Here is an 11,282-nt window from a genome sequence, read left to right as displayed (position 1 = left end):
CTCTTTGCCATCGAGTCAGTGGGTGTGGTCTGTATGATCAAATGCTTTAAAGAGAAATGATCTTTGATTTATTTCTTTGAGCAGATAATTTCAATTGAAGCCAAAATGAAATTGCCCAAGGATTTTTTGGGTTTGTGTGGCCTTTTGAATTGGGGCCTAGGCACATCGCTGTTGCTCTACATTTTGATCGGTTTATTTGGCTACTGGCACTACGGCGATACGGTTAAGGATAGCATAACATCGAATTTGCCTCTGGATGATATGTACGTTTGTTTTTATTATATACTTAACAAATTTATAATACTCGCTTATTTTTCTAGCTTTCCACGCTTGGCAAAGCTGATGTTCGCAGTGGCAATATTTCTCTCATTTTCCTTGCAAGGCTACATTACGATTCAGGTGTGTTGGCGTCGATACGCAGACTATCTCGGGCTGAAGGAGTCACATCCTCTCGAGTATGTGTTGCGTATTGCCATTGTTTTGGGAACAGGTAATTTTGAAAAATGCCATCAAACTCACTTTTGGGCCTTTCGTTGACAAGAGTGTAAACATTTCAGTGATGGCGGCAGTCATGAGTTCGGAACTGGTGCTGATACTCTCGCTCGTTGGCTCTTTTTCACTCTCCTATCTGGGTTTGATTTTTCCCGGTGTGATGGACTTTTGCATGCGTTACAGCTTCGGATTTGGACCATGTAAAATCTATTTGTGGCAAGACTTATTTCTGGTGATTTTCGGGTTGGTAGGTGGCGCTGTGGGTACTTGGTTTTCCATTGTTCATCTCTTCGTAAACTATGAGAATGAGTCCTGACGGTGCTAAGGTTTGTGTAGAAGCATCTAACTTAAAGTTAATGTTTATTAAAGGAATTAAAAATAATGTTCCATTGGTAATAAATGAGACGGGGAATAAACGATATAAGGTCATTTATTGGGCTAGGCACGATTTTATTGAAAGTTCCTGTACTGCGCGTACTGAAGGAACTTAGACCACTGGAGAGAAAGGCCTAATGATATAAATCGCTGCCCACCAACTATATGAGACCAAACACATGAATCGCTGCATCTTCTTAAGCCGCAGTGACTGGCTTCGGGGGATACCCAGCCTTGGGCGGAACAAAGATGGAATGAGGGATGGGCGTAATTTTTTCCATCGATCAACTCAAATCGAAACTGTCCTTTCGTCAACCGGACCACGCGGATATATTTGCTATTAAGTAGGCATCTTTCACCTTTTCCGTTGTCTGCCAGACATGGAGCCTTGAACTGAATTTCTATTATAGCTGAGTAGTTTGAAAAAGCCTAAAAAAGTTCAGCAATTTCTTTTTTTTTGGTAGTACAATAGGCCTCCATGCCGTCTGGAGAAAGTCTCTCGAACCTAATCTAATTATGGATAAATGACCACCAGGTTGTGGTTCACCTCTACATAGTAGAGTCCCCAAAGCTATTTATTTGAGTGTAAAAATTTCATTAACTGCATTTCGTACCAGTGTATTCACACCAATCGCCACATTTTGCCGCGCTCATCGCCCTCCCGTCGTGCCTACACTTTGGCATTTGTGCAATTTCCATGGCTTTGCGCGCTGTGTTGCAACGATCAAATACAGTGCAGATACAGTGCAAAGTGCGAGCACGAGTATCGCAAGTTCGTGGCGTATCGCATAGATACTCGCGTACTACAACATGCACGCACTTGTTTGCTGTTAAGATTAAAATGTTTTGCTAACGGATAAGGCGAGATTCTGCGACTAATTAGGCGATAGCTCAATTAAGCTAACAAGGCATTAAATGAACTGAATTTACGTGAACACATTGCTCTAGAATCGACTGCGACAGCATCGCTGACTTTGCGCTTACGTATCTATGTAGGTATGTAGGTATGTACATGTACTAGTGCTGTTCTCAATATGTCGATTGCGAAAGTATGAACACGCGTGCGCAGTCGCCGCCGTCCGCGACTCTTTCTGCACCCATTGCAGCAACGACTTCAATATTCCACCAACTCGCGCTTGGGAGGCAAATGTAGCTCCTCGAACGTCGCCAAGTTGGCTTGTTGGCCTTTTAAGGCAACAACTCTTTGGCCGCACTTCATTCTGGTACAATCAAAACATCGGCCATTCTGGTGCGACTTCGCTAATATTGTCGGTGGATGCGCGCAGATTCTAATTTTCAATTTCCTTTCGCTTGCCCTCGCACCAGCAGTACGTTCGCTCAGTTTTAAGTGAATTAAAATGTTATCTTGATCGATGTGTGTGTGTGTGTAAATTTGCTGGGATAGAACCGCCATTGCACTGGTACGTGGTGCGGATGAGTGTTTGAGTGTGTGTGAAGTAGGTTATCAGGGAAGATTTGTATCAGTTTCGATTGCTCGGTTTTGAATTGGAATGACTGCGCTGGGTAGCAACTTTCTTCTCTTTTTTTTACTAAAAAGAAGTATCGACTTTAACCCAAACCCAACCTCTTACCGTCAGGTATCGTTCCCCTCCCGGTATTTCGTCGGGAGGTGGGTTGAGCACAAAGCTTTACGTTCATTGCATCAACCTGGAGCTCTTCCATCCAACCTGAATCCTACCATCGACTACTCTAATGGATTGAGTGCGCCCTCGCTTGGTACTCTACGTTAATAAATCATCAGTTTTATGGATCGAAGCTCCAAAGTTTTCAACCAAATTTTTCAAGGTCCTACTCAGGTATTCAAAAGCTAACATTTTGCCAAGCAACTCCTTCGATCGGACTAAGTACGATGAGGCTTCCGACATTTGTATACTCCCGATTTTTTCCCACACACACACACACACACTCAGCTTAATTTGCCATCTTGTATGAGTGCACGTTCGTATGCAGCTGTCGGTAAACCATAAAAGCACATCAATGAATTCCTACTATCAGCCAATATCTGAAATACTTCAACGTAGGGCGACAGTTGAACGCAATTCTTATTGAAGCGATGGTGGCAGGAGGCAGCGTTTAACAACGGTAGCAACAAACAGTGGCTGCAATTATAAAAACTGCCGCAAAACTGCTAAGCTAAAAGGACCACAATATTGACGACGGCGACGAGAGGCGGAGAGGCGGACGATTGGCAGCGCTTCGAGGCAAAACTTCCAGATGCAATGACAAAAATTGCGCTGAAATGATGCGCGGCAACGCATGCGCCCACTGGCTGCACCAGCAGCGTAATCGAATAGTGGCTGCGGTGCGGCACGCTTTGATGTAAGCCGCCCTCGCGACCACGGCGAACCACAAAGTAACAAAGTAACAAAGGCGGCAATGGAGCGATTTAGCAAACCGCCAACAATGCGCCGCAATGTGAATAACATCAACAAACTGTGGCAACTAAATGACAATGACGCGAACCAGACATTTTGCCAAAGCGAAAGGGGGCGAATGGGGGCGCAGCAACAGCTCAACTTCAACGACATTGGAGCGCGTACGTCCCACGGCCTGGGCGGTGGATGGCCAGTAACAAAACAAAAAAAAAAAACAGCAACTGAAAGCAAAACAGTAGCAATACACTTCAGAGCTGCCACAACTATTTACTACCACAATTGTATTTTGCGGGTTGTGCAACATTGGCAAGTGCATACCAACCAGAGCAGGAGCAACCAGCAATGACAACTGGCCGCCAATAGAGTCGAAAGAAGAAGAAGAAGAGGCGCGACTGAAAGAATCATCGTTGCAATGTTGACAATGTTCGGCAATCAAAATATTTCTAGGCGGCAATGTTGGAAGGCGGGCGGCTCTTCTTCAGCGGAGTCCAGTTGAAAGTGAAGCTGTAGGTTTTGTTTCAAATTGTCCGGCAGTGGCAGTGAGTTTGCGTTGCGATCGCTTTTGAAGTTGTTGGCGGTGTAGGTAGCAGAAATTGAAATATGTCATATTGACAGCTCTTTTGAGACATTGCAAGTAGAGGGAGTTGAGCGGGTTGGCAGTTGTGGTTGTCTTCGCGTTCAGATATGTTTCTTTGTTAGTATGTAAGTATGTATGTATGTGTGAGTGGAATGCCGCGGCTGAGTGCAAGGATAGTAAATTGCTGCGGAGAAGCTATTAAGTGCTATTCTACGGTAGGGACCAATTGAAGGCGGTCAATTCAATAGGAATGACAACTTCGCATTGCAATTCAAGGAATTTATGCTGATTGAGAATGTTGTGCTGAGGATATTGGCTGTAAAAAGTGGTATATTTTAGATGACTGTTCTTAGTGATGTCCTTATTTATGGTTACAAATATTTTTTAGCATAGACTGCATAACTAGCTACTTTTTCTTTTCTTTCCTTTATACCAACTCAGCTCCTTGTCGATTGTCGAGATGTAAAAACATCGGAAATGACCTGTCTTCTCTGGGAAGTTGAGCCAGTTATTCAAACTGAATGGAGACCGATCTTTCCGCACTTAGTCCTTCCATTGTGGTTGTTGTGCTATATCGAGTCCCAAATACGCTGGCTTACAGCTGTGACTGGAGCTTTTCAATGTCGTACTTTCCATGTGCGGTTTGGTCCTTATATCTGAACTTGGTCGATTTGGTTTCTTGTTTATCGATAAATATTGCCTACCGAGCTATAATGATCTGGAGTTATTTTTCCATTTATTTTCAGACTGAGAATAGGCATTGTTGCCGACGACTTTCCAAGATATAAAACCAAATAAATACATTATCCTACAAAGCGACACAAATTCTGAGCAGGTGTCTGATTAAAGGGGCAATGGACCTCTTTTATCGGGTCAAATTTGAGCAGCTAATTCACTCATTGGTTCTGAAACCTATATTTTGCTTGTCGACGAGTCTCTAAGATGAACGTTTATTATTCTCTTTCGGTAGTTATCGCCGTAAGCAGTAGATTTTCTCTTCTTGTGAAGTAGGCAAGGTATAAATATCAAGTCTTTAGAGACATCAACTCATCAGGCCAAAATGCATTTAACAACAACAACATTTGCATTCGAGTTGTGTTCTTTAAACCGCCCAGGCGCCACACACTGTACGTTTTGTGAGTGTCGATGGACAAAATCGTAAATCTCACGATGGAATTAGGATAATATGGAAAAATATGGCTTCGAAAGCTGAAATATTCGTCTACAAGGGAAAAATAGTATCATTACATTCAACCCACAAAAATTTTGGGTATGCAGTTTTATAGCCCATTAAATTCTGATATAACAAAGTGTAAGTTTTATGTTGCTAAAAAATCGCCTTGATTTTTGATGATTCTTTTTTCTGACCGTGACGCATTTTTTAATGCAAAAAATTTCCAATTACATATCGTCACCTGAAATGCAAAAATACGTAACAAACATCATCGTTGAAAGGCTAAAAGTCGTAACTAATAAAAAATTCCATGTCACTTTTTGATTTATATCTCTCTCTCTCTTTTCTCGTAGACCCCTTTCAAAATTTTACTGCTCTCAGTGGAGCCTCTCCTACTGTGAAAGTTACATCTAACGATGAAAATTTGCATCGTGGGTGAGTTCTAAAACTAAATTCGGAGTGGCAAAAATAAAAATAAAATATTTTCTTGCATTTATTTATTAAAATAATGTGACTACATACTTTCAAGTTTTAAAAACATAGATCTCGTAAAGCCATTAAAGTACTATCTTGCTCTGAGGAGTTATATCTTTGAATATATTTTTAATATAATTGAATTGAATGTATTTCACTATAAAATTGAATTGAAAATCTACAAGAGAGAGTATGAAACCAAAAACCAAAATTTTTTTATTGGAGTTTTCAACCAAATATTTTTGTGGTCTTATATGTATAACGGCACTATTTTTCCTTTATAGGCCATTATCACACCTTTAGAACCCATATTTTTATCTTATTCCTATCGACAGATTTACGATTTTGTCCATCGACACTCCGAAATCGTGCACTGTGCGCCATTTCGTCCGTTTGACGAGGTTTGGTGCTTCTAAGCCACGCTATGGCGCGACTTTGGCGAGGAGAGGGACAAAATTTTCGTTGTCTGGATTCGTCTCCATTCGCAAGAGTCGAGAGACATTCTTTCCATATCCTGAGTACACAAAGTTTATCTGTCAGCAAGTTTTTCCCTTTGCCCAGAATCAGCTCAGCTTTTGAATGAATAAACCCATTTTATGTAGAACTAAAAGTAGGACGGCCGCTATAGCGAGTGCGGATTGGTAGTACCGCAGGCCCTGATCCGAGAAACAACTAAATTAGCAAACTTTTTTTTTTAATAGCGGTCCTCCCTCGGAATGCAACGGCAAACCTCCGAGTGTATTTCTGCTATGAAAAAGATTCTCATAAAAATACAATCGCCGTTCGGGGGAGGCGTAAAACTGGACCTAAATACTAAATAAAATAAAAAATAAAATATTATACAGGGTGGTTCATATATATATATACACTTTTTTCTGTGAATTATTAGTTAATTCGAAAGAGCAAACATTGCATTGACTTCTCGACCATCACCTGCGGGGTTTCCGATCCCAAGAAAAGATGTTTTTTCGAGGAAAATCGTTGTCCAATAAGTTTGCATTATATCTCAATGTTCTTCAGATTTGATACTAACTTTTTGTTAAGATATCTAGCCGGAAGGAACTGTCGCTGTCAAAACAACATATGTTTAAAAAAAACTCTATATGGCCCACCAGTTATTATTATTATTATTATGTATTATTTATTAAAGTGGCCTTCCCAATCGGGGGTCGTTTTATACACAGTAATCTCCTTTCCTCGAATCTGTAATTTAGTAAAAGCCTGAGTACTGATTGAAAATTAAATGCTCTTCTTCTACGCTTATTTCAAAACGATAAAAATTATCTGAAACTTCCTTCCGAATTTTGATTTGACCTTGCCTACTATGGAAATTTGATTAGCTAACTTAGGTAACAGCTTTTCGCAAGAATATAGATACCATTCAACTCCAGAACAAATTATGTATGTCAATATCCAAACTCCATTTGCAGTCATAAACCGAACATTCGTACAAATTTCACGCACAAATAACTTTGCCATCGACCACAGCCACAACCGTGTGGCCATAAAGTTTTATGCAACTTCTACTGCGGCAGCCACCCCAACTCCCGCATGGTGCTGTGGCTATCGCTGCCACTGCCACTGCTGCTGCTGCTTACGACTAACAAAAGTTTTGTTTAATGGCCAGCAACGAGGCACTTTGCTGCTTTTCCACCGAAATCACAGCTCATAAGTTAAAAAGTCTGTTGAAAAGTCACTTCACTGCCATAAATAACGCGGGCGAGTGAACGAGCGGTTGAGCGCGGAGCGCGGCGTCGACTGGAGGGGTGCAGGCTCATAAGCGGGTGACCGCAAATACAGAATTTCGCATACGCATGCGCATTACCACATATGCCACACGAAGCACATGCCACGCCGTGCAGCACAGCAGCGAGACAACGAGGCAACTACTTAAATGGTTGTCGGTGCTGTGGCACGATAATGGCGGTTCGCTGACTGACTGACTGCCTGGCTGCTGGAGAGTGCAACAAGTGTTTACTGCTGCTGCTGCTGCCTTTCTTTGTGCTCTTTTCATTTAATTTTCGAATGTGCGAACAAAACGGACAGACAGAGGCACGAACAAAGCCATAGTAGTACACCCGCACCTTTGCCAAAAGAAGCAAAAAATGCAAAAAAGTTCGTAACAAATTTCAGTTAAACACACACACACACACAGTGACGCTACTCAGGTGTATAAGCCAGTCATACAGTTTGCGTGTTGGCTTGTTTGTTGTTCGCGCTGGTTATGTGAAAAGTGGCCAAAACTCGTAAAACTGTTAAATTTATTATGGGAATGTGAACAGGTTTGCAGCGCGAATGGAAGCGCGTCCCAGAAGCAGGCCACGAAATGCGGATGAATCGAAGGCGAGCGGGCGAGCGGGCGAGCGGCCTGCGGGCGGATACTGCTTAAGTCCACAAACTCAAAAGAAGAATAAGAGGAAAAAGCAAGAGACTCATAAGACGAAAATACGCAGACCCAACAACCGCAAAGAACCCACATGCGAATTGCGAAATTTGCGAAATACAAATGTGTCGAATTCTTTGACTTTTGCTTTGTTCGACGTGGACTTACTTACTTACTTACTTACATATAACGGGTGATTTTTTTGAGGTTAGGATTTTCATGCATTAGTATTTGACAGATCACGTGGGATTTCAGACATGGTGTCAAAGAGAAAGATGCTCAGTATGCTTTGAAATTTCATCATGAATAGACTTACTAACGAGCAACGCTTGCAAATCATTGAANATCGACAAATTTTGTTCAGCGATGAGGCTCATTTCTGGTTGAATGGCTTCGTAAATAAGCAAAATTGCCGCATTTGGAGTGAAGAGCAACCAGAAGCCGTTCAAGAACTGCCCATGCATCCCGAAAAATGCACTGTTTGGTGTGGTTTGTACGCTGGTGGAATCATTGGACCGTATTTTTTCAAAGATGCTGTTGGACGCAACGTTACGGTGAATGGCGATCGCTATCGTTCGATGCTAACAAACTTTTTGTTGCCAAAAATGGAAGAACTGAACTTGGTTGACATGTGGTTTCAACAAGATGGCGCTACATGCCACACAGCTCGCGATTCTATGGCCATTTTGAGGGAAAACTTCGGAGAACAATTCATCTCAAGAAATGGACCGGTAAGTTGGCCACCAAGATCATGCGATTTGACGCCTTTAGACTATTTTTTGTGGGGCTACGTCAAGTCTAAAGTCTACAGAAATAAGCCAGCAACTATTCCAGCTTTGGAAGACAACATTTCCGAAGAAATTCGGGCTATTCCGGCCGAAATGCTCGAAAAAGTTGCCCAAAATTGGACTTTCCGAATGGACCACCTAAGACGCAGCCGCGGTCAACATTTAAATGAAATTATCTTCAAAAAGTAAATGTCATGGACCAATCTAACGTTTCAAATAAAGAACCGATGAGATTTTGCAAATTTTATGCGTTTTTTTTAAAAAAAAAGTTATCAAGCTCTTAAAAAATCACCCGTTATTATGTGCCGATGTTTGTACGTACTTACGAGCTCTTAAGTGGGGGCACACATGCAGTTACGAGCGGACATAGACCCACATTTCGTTGTACCTACCTACCTAGCTATGTACATCTCTTCGTGCGTTTGTTTGTGTGTGATTTTAACTTTCGGTAAATTGTTTGCAAAGTGTTCGTCGTTCAATTTGCTATTTTCCCGTTGAGTGAGTGCAAACGAAGTGCTTTCGAATTGCAATGATGAACTGGCGGAAAAAAGTTAAATTTATTTGCTAGTGCGTATGTGTGTATATATGTATGTATGTATGCGTGTGCGTGTTTGCACGTTGTAAAAAGTTTGCAGTAAAATTCAATCAGGTGTTACAAAGTTTTACTCTCCTTCTACGTGCACTAGATACAAATGTATGTATGTACACAGAAATCTATATCTATGTATATGTACATTAGACCGTACCAGAAAATAGGTCGCCCCCTGAGTCTAAAGTGTCTTGGCAAGTCGATTTCGAAAAAAAATCCGTTTCAAGTCGAAAACGTGGGGGTCGCCTTTTTTACATGTTTCGTTATATCTGCGGCAATTACAGTCGGATCTTAAAATATAATACATATCGATGTTTTTGCTTCGTGCATAATTTTTTGTTTGTTTTAAAGTTCATTCATCTCAAGTACCCCGTTCTAGCATTTACCCAACAGATCTCAGTTCTTATCACACCAAAGAAACACCCTAATGTCAGTTATTTAAAGCTCTCCGAAAATCATAAAAATTTTGCTAAGGAAGCAAGGTACATTGAACAGGTAGTATCAGTAGAGCAGCTGATTTGATTTATTTTCAAATTATTTGGTCTCGAAAATGTCAAATATTTTTAATTTTTTCTCACAAAAATTCTGAATTGTTAAAATCCATTTGCATGTGAAACCTTTTTCCATACAAAACAAGCGATTGAATAGCAGCTTTTGGAACGTTCGCCCAACTCAGCAGCACAACCGCTGATTACTGGCCCTTGTAAAGGATGGATCAATGCTTCGAGAAGCAAACAAATTTACTAGGAAAGAAAGTTGCATCAATTTTTATTTTTTCCAATTTAAATTTTTTATTTTTTATAATTTTTTGTATTTCACATGGCATGCTTTGATTTAGAAGAAAAAATTCAGAACAGTTTTTGACACTTTCGATACCAGAAGCAACAACAAAATTCACGCAAATGTTGTTTTTGCTCTACTGATACTACCTGTTTAATGTGCCTTGTAAGGAAGTATTTCGAATCGAAGGCAATATTGATATTTCGTTTCGGCCGAACCTAGGGTCGTCTTTTTACATTTTTCGCCATATCTTAGATATTTACAGTCGGAAATTAAAGTGTGATGTTTCGATGTTTTTCTCTCGAGAAGAAAGTTTTTTTGTTTTAAAATTCATTGACCTTATATACGTCGTTCTATAATGTCAATAAATTAAAGCTCTCCAAAAACTAATAACTTTTGCTAATGCCGAATTTTTACTAGGCAATGAAATTAAAAAATTTTTTTTTTTAATTTTGTACAACTAAACAAATGCCAATTTTTAACCTACTTCAGAAAAGAGAGGAGGTTATCAATTCGTCGGAATATTTTTATGTTACCGCATAACTATGGACCACCTTAACCGATTTCTATAATTCTTTATTTAAATGAAATTTTGTACCTCAGAGGTGGTCCCATATTAACCTGATTTAGATCCGATCATTGGATCATGAAGAAACTAACGGTACTCTTAAATTTGTATATCAGAATTGAAGTCGGTTTTGCTTTTTGCTCAAACATTACTTGTTTACGTAATGACATATTTTTTAATGCCGAAATTTGCCATTAAAACGGTTTTTTTTGCAAAAATACTTCAGACTCCAGGGTGTGCGGCGAATTTTTTTTGTTTACTTGTAAGTTTGTGGATGAAAAGAGAGCCGTAAGGGCTAAAGATCCTGGCCGACAGGAACAAACTCCGACCATTTCTGCAGAAAGTAGGATGAAATTTGAAAATTGACCTGGGGAGAGATGTCCTGAGTATAGGGTTCACTTTTAACCACCCTGCCGAATGAAAACAGCGAAGAAAATTATGGATATAATGATGTCTTCGAGCTTTTTATCGATGACGATGGAATCGATTCCTCTTCCCCCGTTTATGATCGTATTTAAGTTATGATTAGTATTTAAGTGCTCTCTGCCCAATGTACAAGAACGGTGGTCCTATCAAATATACCAACTGCCGCGAGATCATCCTACCTAACTAATATAGCATTAAAATGCTATCGAGCCTATAGGCAAGATATTCTCCCCTCCAAAAATCTGTGAAAAGACCCGCGT

General features: G+C 40.4%; 1 protein-coding gene across 1 annotated transcript; it reads left to right on the top strand.

The window, feature by feature from the left end:
* The first annotated feature begins 99 nt into the window (after positions 1-99).
* On the top strand, positions 100-894 carry LOC108374805 (proton-coupled amino acid transporter-like protein CG1139). The gene is made up of 3 exons (XM_017630831.1): positions 100-263; positions 321-490; positions 558-894. The coding sequence occupies exons 1-3, from the start codon at positions 106-108 to the stop codon at positions 806-808; spliced, it is 579 nt and encodes a 192-aa protein (XP_017486320.1). The 5' UTR covers positions 100-105; the 3' UTR covers positions 809-894.
* Positions 895-11,282: the final 10,388 nt, after the last annotated feature.

Source organism: Rhagoletis zephyria, unplaced genomic scaffold (assembly GCF_001687245.7).
Source record: "Rhagoletis zephyria isolate East Lansing unplaced genomic scaffold, Rhagoletis_zephyria_1.1 Rzeph_scaffold_08150, whole genome shotgun sequence".
NCBI lineage: Eukaryota > Metazoa > Arthropoda > Insecta > Diptera > Tephritidae > Rhagoletis > Rhagoletis zephyria.
The sequence above is the reverse complement of the archived record's forward strand: the minus strand, read 5'-3'. Positions and strand labels throughout refer to the sequence as shown.